The sequence below is a fragment of the Giraffa tippelskirchi genome, chromosome 1, assembly GCF_054371585.1.
Source record: "Giraffa tippelskirchi isolate mGirTip1 chromosome 1, T2T-mGirTip1v1.2.pri, whole genome shotgun sequence".
Classification (NCBI taxonomy): domain Eukaryota; kingdom Metazoa; phylum Chordata; class Mammalia; order Artiodactyla; family Giraffidae; genus Giraffa; species Giraffa tippelskirchi.
In genome coordinates this window covers 54,258,058-54,275,087 of record NC_137275.1, presented here as the reverse complement: position 1 = coordinate 54,275,087, position 17,030 = coordinate 54,258,058, and the positions used below count along the sequence as shown (strand labels likewise).

Here is a 17,030-nt window from a genome sequence, read left to right as displayed (position 1 = left end):
TCAGAAAGAATAAATTACCGGGTCTCCCTGGGGGTTCAGATGGTAAAGAATCTGTCTGCAATGCAGGAGACTTGAGTTCGGTCCCTGGGCTGGGAAGATCCCCTGGAGGAGGGCATGGCCACCCACTCCAGTATTCTTGCCTGGAGACTCCCCATGGACAGAGGAGCCTGGCGGGCTGCAGTCCATGGGGTCGCAAAGAGTTGGACGTGACTGAGCGACTAAGCACAGCACTGAGTGGTTAACTAAGGAGGTGAAGATCTGCACAGTATGACACAAATTCCATTTTCATGGATTAGAAGACTTACCATTGTTAAGTATCAATATCAGCCTCTGTAATTTACACTTGTAATTCAATCCCTATCAAAACCCACAGAAATTAAAAAAAAAACCCATGCAAAATAAAATACCTCTCCTAAAATTCACTTCTTAACTAATTAAAATTCACTAATTAATACCTAATTAATGCCCAAACTGCCAACCAATTTTGAGCAAGAAAAACAATGTGGGAGGACACACATTCCCTGATTTCAACATTAACACAAAGTTACAGTAATCACAACAGTCTGGTACTGTCATAAAGATAAAATTATAGATCAATAGAAAAGAATTGAGAGCCCAGCAAAACCTTCACACATATGGTCAAATGAACTTTGACAAGAGTGGCAAGATCATTCAATGGGGGAAAGACAGTATTCCTTCCCCAAAACGTGGCTGGGAGAACTTGACATCCATATGCCAAGGAATGAGGCTCAGTTCAGTTCAGTCACTCAGTCGTGTCTGTCTCTTTGCAACTCTGTGGACTGCAGCACGCCAGGCCTCCCTGTGTATCACCAAGTCCCGGAGGTTACTCAAACTCGTGTCCATTGAATCGGTGATGCCACCCAAGCATCTCATCCTCTGTTGGCCCTTTTTCCTCCCGCCTTCAATCATTCCCAGCACCAGGGTCTTTGCCAATGAGACAGTTCTTCGCATCAGGTAGCCAAAGTATTGGAGTTTCAGCTTCAGCATCAGTCCTTCCAACGAATATTCAGGACTCATTTCCTTTAGGATGGACTGGTTGGATCCCATTGCAGTCCGAGGGACCCTAAAAAGTCTTCTCCAACACCACAGTTCAAAAGCATCAATTCTCCAGTGCCCAGCTTTCTTTATAGTCCAACTCTCACATCCATACATCACTACTGGAAAAACCATAGCTTTTGGACCTTTGTTGGCAAAGTAACGTCTCCTCTTTTTAATATGCCGTTTAGATTGGTCATAACTTTTCTTCCAGGGAGCAAGCATCTTTTAATTTCATGGCTGCAGTCACCATCTACAGTGATTTTGGAGCCCCCCAAAATAAACGGTGTCACTGGTTCCCCATCTATTTGCCATGCAGTGATGGGACCAGATGTCATGATCTTAGTTTCCTCAATGTTGAGTTTTAAGCCAACTTTTTCACTCTCCTCTTTTACTTTCATCAATAGGCTCTTTAGTTCTTCACTTTCTGCCATAAGGGTGGTGTCATCTGCATATCTCAGGTGATTGATATTGCTCCTAGCAATCTTGATTCCAGCTTGTGCTTCATCCAGCCTGGCATTTCTCATGATGTGGTCGTGTCTGCGCTGCTCCCTGGTGCGGGGCGTCCCGCAGTGGGGACCGACTCAGTCTCCAACTTCTGGTCTTTATCTTTTAAAAGAGGTACATACATTTTCTATCTTAAGTGCTGGAGACCTTTGAATTTAATGGAATTCTAAGATGTATACATATTTTTCTACTTGATAACTTAAAAATAAATAAATGTATTTTCTATTTAATGATAAAGACCTTTAAATGGAATACCCGATATGTAAATGTCTTTTCTATTTAAAGAACTTTGAACTTGATAGAATCTTGCACTCTTCCATCTTCTTAGGAGCACACAACAGTTATAGATGTATCAACAATCTCTAGTTGAGTTTTGGAGATCCCTCCTGATCAAGCCAAGTCTGATTTGCTGTTACAATATGACTCTCATTCTTCTGAGAGTTTAGGGAGAGGGGGCAGGAAGTTGAGAGAGTTCTTATCAGATGGCTTCTGTTTTCTCTGTGGATTAGAATGTGAAGTTGTCTGTTAAAGGAGGTGAGAGTTACATGGGTGAGGATGAGAAAAAAGCTTTAAAATTTTCATATATGAAAATGGGATACCTGAGTAGATTCATGCTGCCTACTTTATAGTCTCATAAGCATGTGACATTAAAGCCACTTAGAGACAGTACTCAAGATGAGATATATTTACAATCCATGTCAAACAGTTTATATGGTTTTTATGTTAAATGTACACATTTAGTTATTTGAGTATTTGCCATTCTTTGTAGCTGATCAAGAAGTCACAGCTCAGTGTCAAAGAAGCTTTATTAATAAAGCAATTGAAGTAGTCACTTATACTGCAAAAAGTTCTAGACTCATTTAACATTTATTTCCATTTGCTAGTCAATTACTAGCTGTCAGAGCATATTAAGTATTGTAAATTTGAGTCAGAAGCTGTCACCCCTAAGTGTATTAACTTTCCCTAATCACATAGGTAGTGATTTATCCCATGAAAGAATTATATTAATCACCAACTTACATCTGTCTTCATCATGGTATAAAATTGCCACTGGCTTCATTGCTCAAGTGAAGTATATCAATGTAGACACCAAAAATGAAAGCAGACTGTCCTGAATCTTGAGTATTTCCATTCACGTTAACAAGCTTCTCATTGTTTCCAAACAGAAAAAAAATGTCAGCCAACTTTCAAAGCTTTTTGCTTCTTAGTGTTAAAACTGTAGTTAATTCTTCTTATTATTAACAGTTAACATTTCTAGGGTATTTACCATGTGTTAGCACTATGCTCACAGCTTTATGTGAATTATTTCTTTTAGTTTTCACAATAAACCTGTGAGGTTATTTGTTCTTATACTCATGGCTGCATTTTGTAATGTCGATGAGGACTTTAAAAGACTTGAGTAATTAACTTGTCCAAAATGGTAAAGCCTAGAGCCAAACCCAAGCAATTTAATTCCATAATGTTTACGCTTAACCAGTAGTCTACATTGGTGGATGGCATTTAATATTAACTAAGTGAATCAGTTAGGAATAGCATTTGGGATCGAATCTGCATTGCAGGCAGATTCTTTACCATCTGAGCCATCAGGAAAGCCCAACCAAAATTTAACATATAATGGCTTACAAAATAGTGATTTTTTTTTTTTTAATTTCTCATTTAACAGACAGAATGGAGATAGGCAATAACTCATATTTGTTTAGTAGCCCATCAGGACCAGGACCAGGACCAGGACCAGTGTGATTCCCTGGCCTATCCCTTAAGGCAGCAAAAATGGCTGTTTCAGTTTCAAGCACCAGGTTCACATTCAGGGCAGGATAAAAGGAGAGGGGAGAGTTGTCACCAGCTGTAACTGTATAATTTATCATGAAAGCGAACCCTTTCTCATTTATATCTCATTGGTCAAAGCTGTTTCACATGGCTGCTGTTATCTGCAAGGGTGGAAGACTGCAGGGGGAAGGTAGCTGAGGAGAATGATGGACCAGCTTTGGGTCAAAAGTTATAAAATCTACAAACTCTGTAGGAATTTTTCACTTCCTCCTTAACTTCTTCCTTTCTTTTCTTGGAATGAAATCGCTGTAATTCTCTACCACCTAATGTATTTTTGCCTCATTTTGTAAAATATATCCCTGGATATTAAGGGAGAGTGGTGGTTCTTTTTTTTTTTTTTTCTGTTTTTTGTTGAGTCAGGATGCATTGGTCACAAGTTACGGAAACTATTGCACACCTAAGAAAATCAATGAATTTCAGTCATTTATTCAACAGCTAATTTAGCTGATTTAGCTGTTGAATAAATAAATAAGCACTCATTATATGCCATGAACTCTTCTATGCTCTGTGGATACATCAGTGAACAAAAATATTGAGAGAAAGAGAGAAACACTGCGCTGGAATCACATAGAACCCAAGGGTAGGGATGCCGCAGAGCCTTGAAGAGAGACAGGAACCAGGAGTTGAGAAACTACCTGGAATCCAGAGAGCTTCCCTGAGCTCATCTCCATTCTGCTCGCTCTGCTTTCTCTCAATTCTTAGTCTGCATGGTGGATCTTCTATTCAAGCTGAACCAGAATCTGTGTCCCAATCCCAATATGTAGCAAAAAGAATTTGAATCAACTGTGCCCAATGACAGTGAGAGATACAGTTCCAGGGGTCATTGTGAGTGGAGTGGACACCTTGAAAGTTGTCTGCCTCAAATGGCTTCCTGTTGCTGCTCCCCATCTTCAAGTTTACTGATGCTTTTGTATACAGCTTGCCTGCTACCATCCATGCCAAAGCTCCTCCTACCACCCTAGAGATTTGAAAGTTAACTCTGTCTACCTTGAAGAGCACATTTTTTTCTAGTTCTGGAAAAAAATTGCATGAGTCAAGGTTGTTTTGGAGTTTTTCAAGTCACTCTGTGCCCTAAAGTATTAAATCTTCCCCTCCCCTCCACAGCCCTGGCACTGTCTTCCAGATAATGGGAGATTTGGGTCTTGGTTGACATCAAATTCCCTTCTCACTTTAAGCTAAGCCTTCAGATGCCAACACCACTACACATCAGTTTGATTCCAAAGTACATATTGCAGCGTGGATTGGTATATTCTTTTATGGTCCTTATAAACTATAATCCAGTGAGATATGGTTGTTGGTGATTTGTTTAACCTTCTCTGTGTTTCAAACGAATGGCTATTTTTCCATTCAGGGATAAACGAATTGCTGACCTTGTGGCTAATCTGGTTTTTTACAGGCTGTGGATTCCTCTCCACGTGGAGGGGGATGGGCAGGCTGGGGCTCCTGGGGCAAATCTCTGCTCTCGTCAGCATCTGCCACAGTAGGTAAGCATTATACATTGCATTTGAATGGATAAAGTTCAGGGGCCAAATAGGATATGACATTTTGATCATACCATGTACTGATAGAGTTTAACATTACCTCATGAGGTATTTGGGATTCCCAGGTGGTGCAGTGATAAAGAATCCGCCTGCCAATTCAGGAGACACAGGAGACGTGGGTTCAATCCCTGGGTTGGGAAGATGCCCTGGAGAAGGAAATGGCAACCCACTCCTGTATTCTTGCCTGGAAAATTCCATGGACAGAGGAGCCTAGCAGGCTGCAGTTCATGGGGCTGCAGAGAGATGGACACAACTGATCGACTGAGCGCGTGCACGCGCACACACACACACACACACACACACACGAGATAATAAGAGAAAATTGTTTTTAGTGTTTACTAAGTGCTTCCTGTATATTAATACATTTATTCTTCAAAATAATCCTATAAGGAGGTAATCTTATTTCCTCCATTTTAGAGATAAGGAAGCTGAATCACAGAGAGGTTAAACTTTATCCAAAATCAAGAGTAGCTGAATTGGGCTTTGAACCACACAGTATGGCTTTTAACCATTTTATTATGTTGCATCTTAGAATATAAGATTTGGGCTTTTATAATATATTCTTAAAGCTTTGTTTATCATCCACTTGAACATTTTAAAATATACAAATAGGCTACTCTCTAAAAAGGCATTCATCACAGCGTATTGAAATACAAATAGAAAAATATGCAGGTAGGAAGAAGATATATATCAAGGCTAATAGAATTACTATAATTGAACATTGACCTTAACTCTGAGATTCTTGCCTGCTAGTAGATTATCTTTCTCACTGAATGATAAAACAAGACTTACCTTATTTAGGGGCTTCCCAGGTAACTCAGCTGATAAAGAATCTGCCTACAATGCAGGAGACCCCAGTTCAACTCCTGGGTTGGGGAATTCCCCCAGTAGAAGAGACAAGCTACCCACTCCAGTATTCTTGGGCTTCCCTGGTGGCTCAGATGGTAAAGAGTCCACCTGCAATGCAGGAGACCTGGGTTCAAACCCTGTGTTGGGAAGATTCCCCTGGAGGAGGGCATGGCAACACACTCTAGTATTCTTGCCTGGAGAATCCCCATGGACAGAGGAGCCTGGCAGGCCACAGTCCACAGGGTTGCAAAGAGTTGGATATGACAAGTGACTCAGCACAGCACAGCACAGCTTATTTAGATAACTTTATTTTGGCTGCCAGTAAATTATCTTTCTCAATGAATGATAAAACAAGACAGCATATTTATATAACATTATTTTCCTTGTATTAAATTTTTGAAGAAATGTCTTGTATTGGCTCTTATACAAAGAGAAAACATAATGACTGTGTCCTCATCAGTGAAGATTTGTCACAATTATTCTTCATGTGACCATTTCTTGTGTATACTCTTCATGAAAACTGAAGATATAACATAAACATGTCTAAGATGACCTAACCTCAACATTTCATCTTGAGGGTGGAGAGTGACAGGCAGAACATAGGAAGCCACAGGTAACACCGTTTTCAGATCATCTAACTCAGGTGTTCTTATATAGTCTGTGGCATGAGGATCTTGTGATGGGCCGTGAATTGGTCCAATTCATTGTTACTCCTAAAATCAGTAGTCTCTGGCCCCACTCCAGTGAACTGTGGTCACAGACAGTTGAAGGGGCAGGTATCTAAGTTGATAGAATTTAGATGCCTGGAAGAATGGATTCATTGCATTCTCCTAATTCCATGTCTGTCGAGTATCAGGAGAGCTGTGGCAAGGAGTAGATTGTGATCAAATAAACATTGCTCTCTGCTGAAAGCCTGAAAAGCAGATTTTTTTTCTTTTGCTAATTGAAGGGCCAGGTATACAGTGGATGCTTTGGGTTGGCCAAAAACACAACCGAACTTTTGACCAACCCAATACATATGCAGATAGAAAAATTAGTCAGATTAAAGTAGAGGAGCCTGTTTTGTTTTCTGAATAGGACAGAGTCTCTTATTAGAGTGAGGACAGGCACTGCAAGCATCTTGCTTTCTAGGGAAAATGTTTGAGCTTTTAGTGACTCCCAAATGGATCTTGCCACTGACAGTACTCAGGACTGGCATGCTTTCTTAACCAAAACTAAAAATGTAGAGTCTAAAAGTTTTTGAAATTGTGATGTCATGGAACAGTATATTACATGATCACCAAGTTATACCACTCTCTTCATGCTTTATGTCATAAAACAGTGTAATGTTTTGGGTGCTTCCAGTTATAACGGTGTCCAGAATTTCCTGACCCAGGGGTTGAACTGACATCTCCTGAAGCTATTGCATTGGTAGTCCACGGGGGTCACAAAGAGTCAGACATGACTGAGTGACTGAATTGAACTGAATTATGGGAGTGAATCCCGTCATATTCACAATCCTGTTCACTCTCAAATTGAAAGACTCTTGCTCCCTAGAAGGAAAACTGTGACAAACCTAGACAGCATATTAAAAAGTAGAGATAACACTATGCCAACGAAGGTCAGTATACTCAAAGCTATGGTTTTACCAGTACTAATGCTAAGTCGCTTCAGTTGTATCCCACTCTTTGTGACCCTATGGACTGTAGCCCACCAGGCTCCTCTGTCCATGGGATTCTCCAGGCAAGAATACTGGAGTGGGTTGCAATTTCCTTTTTGAATGTGAGAGTTGGATTATAAAGAAGACTAAGCGCTGAAGAACTAATGCTTTCAAATTGTAGTGCTGGAGAAGACTCTTGAGAGTCCCTTGGACAGCAAGATCAAACCAGTCAATCATAAAGGAAATCAACCCTGAATATTAATTAATAATATTAGTTATTAATATTAATAATAACAATATTATTGTTGAAGCTGAAGCTCTAATATTTTGGCCTCCTGATGCAAAGAGCCAATTCATTGGAAAAGACCCTGATGCTGGGAGAGATTGAAGGCAAAAGGAGAAGGGGATGGTAGAGGATGAGATGGTTGGATGGTATCACTGACTCAGTTCAGTTCAGTTGCTCAGTCGTGTCCGACTCTTTGCGACCCCATGAACCGCAGCACACCAGGCCTCCCTGTCCATCACCAACTCCCTGAGTCCACCCGAACCCATGTCCGTCAAGTTGGTGATACCATCCAACCATCTCATCCTCTGTCATCCCCTTCTCCCCCGCCCCCAATCCTTCCCAGCATTAGGGTCTTTTCCAGTGAGTCAGCTCTTTGCATCAGGTGGCCAAAGTATTGGAGTTTCAGCTTCAACATCAATCCTTCCAATGAACACCCAGGGCCGATCTCCTTTAGGATGGACTAGTTGGATTTCCTTGCAGTCCAAGGGACTCTCAAGAGTCTTCTCCAACCCCACAGTTCAAAAGCATCAATTCTTTGGCGGTCAGCTTTCTTCACCGTCCTACTCTCACATCCATACATGACCACTGGAAAAACCATAGCCTTGACTAGACGGACCTTGGTTGGCAAAGTAATGTCTCTGCTTTTTAATATGCTGTCTAGGTTGGTCATAACTTTCCTTCCAAGGAGTAGGCATCTTTTAATTTCATGGCTGCAATCACCATCTGCAGTGATTTTTGAGCCCAGAAAAATAAAGTCAGCCACTGTTTCCACTGTTTCCCCATTTATCTGCCATGAAGTGATGGGACCGGATGCCATGATCTTATTTCTCTAAATGTTGAGCTTTAAGCCAACTTTTTCACTCTCCACTTTCACTTTCATCAAGAGGCTCTTTAGTTCTTCTTCACTTTCTGCCATAAGGGTGGTGTCATCTGCATATCTGAGGTTATTGATATTTCTCCCAGCAATCTTGATTCCAGCTTGTGCTTCCTCCAGCCCAGCGTTTCTCGTGATGTACTCTGCATATAAGTTAAATAAGCAGGGTGACAATATACAGCCTTGACGTACTTCTTTTCCTATTTGGAACCAGTCTGTTGTTCCATGTCCAGTTCTAACTGTTGCTTCCTGACCTGCATACAGGTTCCTCAAGAGACAGGCCAGGTGGTCTGGTATTCCCATCTCTTTCAGAATTTTCCACAGTTTATTGTGATCCACACAGTCAAAGGCTTTGGCATAGTCAATAACGCAGAAATAGATGTTTTTCTGGAACTCTCTTGCTTTTTTGATGATCCAGCAGATGTTGGCAATTTGATCTCTGGTTCCTCTGCCTTTTCTAAAACCAGCTTGAACATCTGGAAGTTCACGGTTCACATATTGCTGAAGACTGGCTTGGAGAATTTTAAGCATTACTTTACTAGCGTGTGAGATGAGAGCAATTGTGCGGTAGTTTGAGCATTCTTTGGCATTGCCTTTCTTTGGGATTGGAATGAAAACTGACCTTTTCCAGTCCTGTGGCCACTGCTGAGTTTTCCAGATTTGCTGGCATATTGAGTGCAGCACTCAGTGTCCACTGACTCAGTGGACATGAATTTGAGAAAACTCTGGGAGATAGTGGAGGACAGAGGAGCCTGGAGTTCATGGGGTTGCAAAGAGTCAGATATGACTTAGTGACTGAACAACAACAACTACCCTCAAATTGGTGGTGGTGGGGAGTCATGGGTGTATATGCCAGGGGTGAGAATCTTGGGAGTGATCTCTCAGTTCTACCTACCACACCTCCCTTTTCTGTTTGAAATCCTTAACAGTTACACCACCAATTCCAGAATCTTAGTATTTTTTAATGGCTCTAGCTACATGCTAGAATTTTGAAAAGCATTTTAATCTTGGCATTTTCCTCTTGTGTGTACCCACAACAACCAAAGGGCATATGAGGGAGAGCAAAGAAATTTTGAAATATTGATACTCATTCTAAGAGTCCCATTGGACAAACTGGAGCCATCTTTAGAGAAGTAGAGACGGTGTTCATCCTCACTGGTCATCACAACCCGAATGAAGGCAGTAGCAAGATAGTTGAATACCATCCCTAACTCATTCCCAAGTGTATTTTGGGGATTTCTGATTAAGACAGACTGTAACTTTACAAAGTAATAGTGGCTAAAATGATAGCAATGTATAGTTTAAGATGAGATTAGTATTTTTGTGGACCTGGTAGAGAACTAAAACTTGTAGCATGAGGGAAGGCTGAAGTTATAGGTTCCAAGGCTGGAAATAGATAGTGGCGGTGATTGGTGATTTGACTCCCCAAAGGTAACAGGAATCATGTGTCCCACAAGTGGAGAAGTGTCAGTCAGGCTCACAGCCTGAAACAGAGGGTTGGTTAGAATAGGGTTCGATCACCTTCTTCCAGAAGCTTGAGGAAATTATAGATGCCATCCTAGAACATGGTGTATCTTGAGCTGCTACCTTTGGTTTGAGAGAGGCAAGTAAGGCAGGCGTTCCATTATGCACATGCAAATAATATCCTCAGGGCTTTGCAGCATTAAGTTTATTATCACAGGGCAAAGAAACTTGTTGGAAAACAGAGCACTCAAAACAGCCGACAAGCTCTTGAAGGTTTATAAATTGCCTGTGGAAAATAACAGAAGAAAATAACCACACCTCTATTGCAATTGATTGCTACTCAGAAACCTCATGTTACCTTCAGGGTAATTCCAGTAGCAGATAAAACTGTACAAGACACAAAGTCCCTAATGAAACTCAGAGCTGTCAATTGAGCATTACAAATAGAAACCAGTACTGTTACAGTTGTTGAAAAACTGCAGTCATAATTGTTAGAACTATTTAAGAGTCGGCAAGAGAGTAATTAGAGAATGGAAAGATTTAGAGGTGGTTCTTTCTTGGAAAGCACATTGTATCAGGAGTCATAAAACCTGAGAGCCCTGATCCCGACTGCCACTAACTTGTGATCACAAGGAAATGTCACTAACTAGCTACACTATGCACTGAGCCTCTCTTTAGGCTCAGCTTCCTTACTTAGAAAAGTATGTGTGGAACGACTTGAGCAATTCTAAGATTCCTTCCAACTTCTGAAATATAATGATTCCATAGACTGTGGTTCTATGTAGCAAGAGAAAGATATTTGTAACCACTGTGCTAAGTAGAAAAATATAGAAAATTGACTTTTTCTACACTGTATTTTTATATTTTATCTTTTGACTCACTGCTTTGTCCCCCAAGATTACAAGGAAATGAAAAAGCAACCTTCCCAATGCTTATATAAAATGAGACATCTCTCAGCCAACAATGGTTTTTGGAGAGGCCACAACTCCTGTATTGGTTTCATTTACAGCCACACTATTAATCACATTCTAAGAAGACTTGATCAGCTGCCACCCATGCCTTTGGATGAGTTCAGAAAATGCAATAAAAACGGTTATTATTTAAGATCTAGGCAGAAAGCAGAGGCAGAAGGAAAATGTAAAAGAAAAGAATAAAAAGATTTTAATGATAATTTCAAAGTACTGTTGTGAGAAACAGATGTGATTTCCCACAAGCACTGCAGCGACTTGATTTATGTGTAGAATATATTGCTAAGTGATAGACTAGTAACCAAAATGAAAGTCGACAATGCTGAGACATATACAAATATGCCAAGGTAAAAATTCCATAGTAGAATAGAGCAACTTATTTCCAGATACTGCAAAAGGCCCACCTGTTTATTTAAAATTCTAGTTTTGACAGTTTTATAAGTCTCAACGCCTTTATGCAAGGGTACCTGAAAAGGGCAAGGGAGAGCTGACCTGTATATTTACCTTTTCAAAATTATCATTGTTCTCCTTCCCTATCCACTCATGAGTTACATGGTGTTTTCCTTCTGCACGTTTTAATGAACATCTTCTATCAGCACTGTCAGAAATAATGACAGTGTTTATCACAGAGAACGGCAAACTTGTCAGAATGACGCTACAGTAACAACTCTTTACTAGGTATTTCACTCTCAATATCACATGGATTCATTTTTAAAGGTGATATTGCTGATGATGTGAAAATTCTCAAATATCAGTACAAAAGATAATAGGATTAATGCTTGGAGTTTGTTCACAATCCTTTCAAACTATGAACAGGGCCCAGGGATTAATGAAATTCCTGTGTGGTGGTGAGGCAAACACTGTGAGTTCAGAAACTCTTTTTGTCAAATTTGAGCCAAAAGAGAAGTGAGTACCTGATTACAGACTGGACATCGACCAGTATGATGGAGAGAGAAGACTTTCCCGAAAGGAAGGTTGACCGGCTCCACTTTTTGCTGCCATGAAGTTTGCTTTGGTTGAGTGCAGCAATACCATCTGTGTGTTTTTCTAAAGAGCCACTTCTAACAACTTTTTATAATATCTTGAATTCATTGATCGTAGAGTCTGAAAGGCAGTCAATACTTTTAAATTGTTCTATTTCCAAAATTCACCTGAAGAAGAGTAGAAATTGGTGTAACCCTCAGAAGAGCAATTAGCACTACCAATGAAATCCTAAATTCATGACCCTTCTATCCAGCAGTCCCACTGTTGACTCTTTACAAGAGTTCATTAAGATAAATGTGTAAAGATGTTCAATATGGGATATACTCATCAAAGAGTTACCATGCCAGGCACTGTTCTAGACACTTGAGATAAAGTGGTGAGCAAGTAAGAGAAGACCCTGTAGTAGAGCTTACAGACTAGTGGAAGGATGTGGACAATTAACAAGACACATACTGAGTAGGGAAATTATATAGAGAGTTATAACATGGGGAGTCTTTGAAAAATATAAAGTCAGGAGTACAGGTCAAAGAGTGGTGAGGGGTAGATCTTAATGAGGTGATATTTGAGCAAAGACCTTAAAGAGGTGAGGGAGTTCATCAGGAATATAAGAAAAGCCAGAAGCTACTCATGTGTCCTTCCATAGAGAATGTGAAATATGACAGAGTCATTCTGTGGAATGTTCTACATAACCATTAAAGAGAATGACATAGGTCAGTGTCCCAGGTTGGATGCTCAGGGGAGAGACTGAGATAGGCATGAGTGTGCTGGAGTTTTACTGGGGAGGGCTCTCAGGAGCAAGCCTTGCAAAGATAGTGAAGGACTAGGAAAGCAGAACTGGGCTTTCGCTGGTGGCTCCTGCCAATGCAGGAGATGAGAGTTCGATCCCTGATCTGGGAAGATCCTCCATGCCATGGAGCAACTAAACCCATGCGCCACAACCATTGAGCTTGTGCTCTAGAGCCCACAAGTCACAGCTACTGAGCCTGTGTGCCCTAGAGCCCGTACTCTGCAATGAGAGAAGCCACCACAGTGAGAAGCCTGAGCATTGAAACTAGAGAGTAGGTCCCACTTGCCACAGCTAGAGAAAAGCCCTTGCAGCAACGAAGACCCAGCAGAGTCAAAAATAATAAATAAATAAAAATAAAAGTTTCCTCTTTTTTTAAAGAAAAAAAGAAAAAGAACAGGGCTTCAGGAGAAGATGAACAATGATTCAGTTGCAGCCCATCCCATAGGAAGCTTGGGGATTGGGGTGACTCTTCAGAGATGTCCCCTATTAATGCATGCTGCTAAGTCACCTCAGTCGTGTCCGACTCTGTGTGACCCCATAGACGGCAGCCCAGCAGGCTCTGCCGTCCCTGGGATTCTCCAGGCAAGAACACTGGAGTGGGTTGCCATTTCCTTCTCCAATGCATGAAAGTGAAAAGTGAAAGTGAAGTTGCTCAGTCGTGTCTGACTCTTAGTGACCCCATGGACTGCAGCCTACCAGGCTCCTCCGTCCATGGGGTTTTCCAGGCAAGAGTACTAGAGTGGGGTGCCATTGCCTTCTCCGTATTAATGCATAGGGCCAGGCTTTTATATCACCAGCTCCCTCACTGTGTAGTCGAGGGAGCCAGTTCCCTTTGGCGAAGGGCATTGCAAAGCAAGTTGTTGAGCCAAGGGCCATCAGCAGGGGAGAACGAACACCAGAATCTCAGCAGCACACACAGCCTCCACCACCATCTGCTGAGCTGAGACCCCACTGTCTATGGTGAAGCCGGGTCTGGGACACTTATATGTAAGAATGTGCTTTTTAAAACTTTTTGCTGAAAGGAATCAACAAAAAACAAATTGGACTTGTTATCTTTAGAAGGGAGCAGGGTCTGGGGGTAAGGTTAAGGAAGACAGGGCCACTTATTTTAAGTTTTTTAAGAGCCCCTGGCACTCCTCCTTGGAAGTCCCTCTCATATCACAATAAGTGATAATAAAACGCATCCACATCCCTCATTAAATATATAATGTATATATAACTATGGAAGAGTTAAATTTACTTGAACTGTAGTTGACCAGTTGACTAATATTCCATTTTTTAATATATTCAAGTAAATATTATTTAATTTTTAATTTATAAATTTTCTTCATTGTCTTTTAGAACCAATCCTTTTTTCAGGTCTTAAATTGTTTCATGTGTGCTAAGTTGCTTCAGTCGTGTCTGACGCTTTGCAACGCTATGGCCTATAGCCCACCAGGCTCCTCTGTCTGTGGGATTCTCCAGGCAAGAATACTGGAGTGGGTTGCCATGCCCTCCTCCAAAATTGTTTCATAGGCATTTGTAAGCTCATAGAGTCTATTACCTGTTAGGTCAGTAGATGTTGTCTAGAGAGAAAGAGGCTAGCCCGCCTTCTTTTGTCTGTGTTTTTATAATCTGATTTTGCTAACATTATAAATGTCTTTTAAAAAAATCAACCAGAAATCTTAAAGAAGTGAGATTATGGGATTTTTAAAAAGTTTTTTTATGTATTCACCTTTTAAAAGAAAAAGAAGGAAATGTTATATTAAAATTAAAGCAATCTAAAAGGCGAGAGCCTTCTGAACAAGGTAGCTGCTGCCCCCGTTGGGGATCCTTTATCATGTGGGGCCAGTGGAAGTACTGTCAGGGCTACCCAGTCATCCAGGGTGCTGGCATGAAACTGCTGTTGCTCCCCTAACTTACCACTTGGTCAGAGAGACCCTCCCACCAACAACAAATTATTCTCATCCTCCAGAAAGAGGGGAGGCTTCCCTTCAAAGGGGTTTTGATCTTGGTGGAAATCATAAGAAGAGAGACTGGTAAAAATTTTTGAGAAAAAAATTAAACTAAAGGTGGAAGACAGCACCACACAGTGTCTTGGGATCCATACCTGAACAGCACAGAGATGATCCTAAAAGCATCAAGCTGTATCACCCCAAGCATGGCTGGACAGGGCAGGGTTAGAGGAAGGTTTCACTGCAGGGTGACCTTCACCTTGCTGTTTGGTCAAAGTAAAATAAGTCAAGCTAATTTTAGTGTAAACCAATGTTTTAATGGGCTTCCCTGGTGGCTCAGATGGTAAAGAATCTGCCCACAATGCAGGAGACCTGGGTTTGACCCCTGGGTCAGAAAGGCTCCCTGGAGAAGGGAATGGCCTTTCACTCTAGTATTCTTGCCTGGAAAATCCCATGGATAGAGCAGCCTGGCAGGCTACAGTCCATAGGGTCACAAAGAGTCGGACACGACTGAGCGACTAACACACTCAATGTTTTAAGAATGAGGAAGCTCCTGATTAAGTGTCTGATTTGCAAGGAGTTATAGAAATAGGACTAAAATGACGTTTAACCAACTACAAATAGCATGTAAGACGTTCTTAATATAACATTGTGATAGAGCGTGTGAGCGTTAGAGTCAGAAAGATTGGGTTCAGATCCTGCCTCTGCCACATATTGGCTTTGGGATCTTAGGCAAGTGTTTTCACGTCTCCAGGTATCAGTTTTCTCAATCATGAAATGAGTAGAATAATATTCCTTACTTTATAATGAAAAGATATGAGACAATTTACTATACTGAAGATAGGTTCCAGTACCTGGGACATTGTGCTCAATAATGTTGACCCAGTACCAAGGGTTTCACATATTTCTCCTCAGTGTATATGTGAGGAGGTATTTGGGAGGTAGATGTTATCATCCTCTTTTCAGAAAAGATGTAGCAGCAGAGACTCAGAAAAGTCATCAAGTCCACATGGCTAATAACTGATGGAACCAAAATTCCTCCACAAGACTCCTGACTCCTACATTTAGGGCATTTTCCACTAGAGTACAGATGATAAACTAACTACCAGGCAATCATTTAGCATCTGTTTCTAATGATGCACTATCACAGCATTATTATCTTACCATGTTTGCTCTATGCACCTTCTTTTTACCGCAGTAAGTCAAAGGATAGAGGATATTCATCTTTAGAATCATGGAATTTGGACAGGTTCACTTCTTGGGGGGATACTTAGGGTTCATGATGTCATGTGAAGAATTCATGAGCTATACCCTTAGACTATTACTCATGCTGGTTGCTTTTCTCTGTTACTGATAGACCCAAATCAGTATCCTTGAGAATGAATCACTCTGTTAAAAGACAACAATGACTCCATCTTATTCCTTGTTCTGGGCACTAGATGTCACACTAAGTAAAGTTTTAGAAGTTATTCTTCAAAGTAGGGTGTGGCATAGAGCCTAAATCTTAGCTATAAAAAACCATAGATTTATATTTCTAGTAGAATGTCGTAAAGATGTACTTTCACTAACAAAAGAATTCAGAAAAAAAGAATTGTTAATTAGAAAATATAATTGGAGGAACTCTTAAGTATGTGCAAATCTGTATTTAGTTCATACCTAAATAGAGCTCTGTGTGTGTGTGTGTCTGTGCGCGTGCGTGCGTGTGTGTGTGTGGTTGAAGTAGCAGCCTATTGTCATGTCCGTTCAACAAACACATTCTACTTATTATGCACATAAAATGGTATTTCCTTACTGAAACAAAGAGGCAGGTGGTGTATATATATCCATGATTGTTTGTGTTGAGATGGTGAGAAGCAGTTCTTCCCCAGGAAAAGATTCAGACATGGTCCTAACCTGCAAGAGGTAGATAAGGTGAAAGAGGAGGTAATCACAGTGAGGTTCGTAAACTGTGAATGATCTCGGGGAAGGATGTGAAGTCATCTCTCTTCAATGATTTCTACAAAGAAGATGTAGCAGTTGCCTCCTAGCCTTCTGAAACTTATTTATTCCTTGATTTTAGCTCCCAGAAATCTAAATGAGAATCATGGATTGAGATTTGAATGTATGTTATTTCCTTTGGAATATATCTGTTTATATATATATATATATGTATGTATACATATATATATATATATATGTTTTTAAAGGATGTCAAGGAATATGGTCTCAGTATATAAATGTTAGATAATTATATCCTGTGGGCTTCCCAAGTGGCTCAGTGGTAAATAATCCACCAGCAATGCAGGAGATGTGGGTTTGATCCCTGGGTCGGAAA

The 17,030-nt window shown here is 40.7% G+C and overlaps 1 protein-coding gene across 8 annotated transcripts in view; it reads left to right on the top strand.

Annotated features, from left to right (window-relative positions):
• FAM114A1 (family with sequence similarity 114 member A1) overlaps positions 1–17,030 on the top strand; it is a 72,520-nt gene that overhangs the window by 19,770 nt on the left and 35,720 nt on the right. For all 8 annotated transcript variants that reach the window (XM_081526073.1, XM_081525817.1, XM_081526332.1 and 5 more), the window contains exon 3: positions 4,787–4,874. In XM_081526073.1, the coding sequence (XP_081382199.1) occupies positions 4,787–4,874 (88 nt within the window). The remainder of the gene's footprint in view (positions 1–4,786; positions 4,875–17,030) is intronic.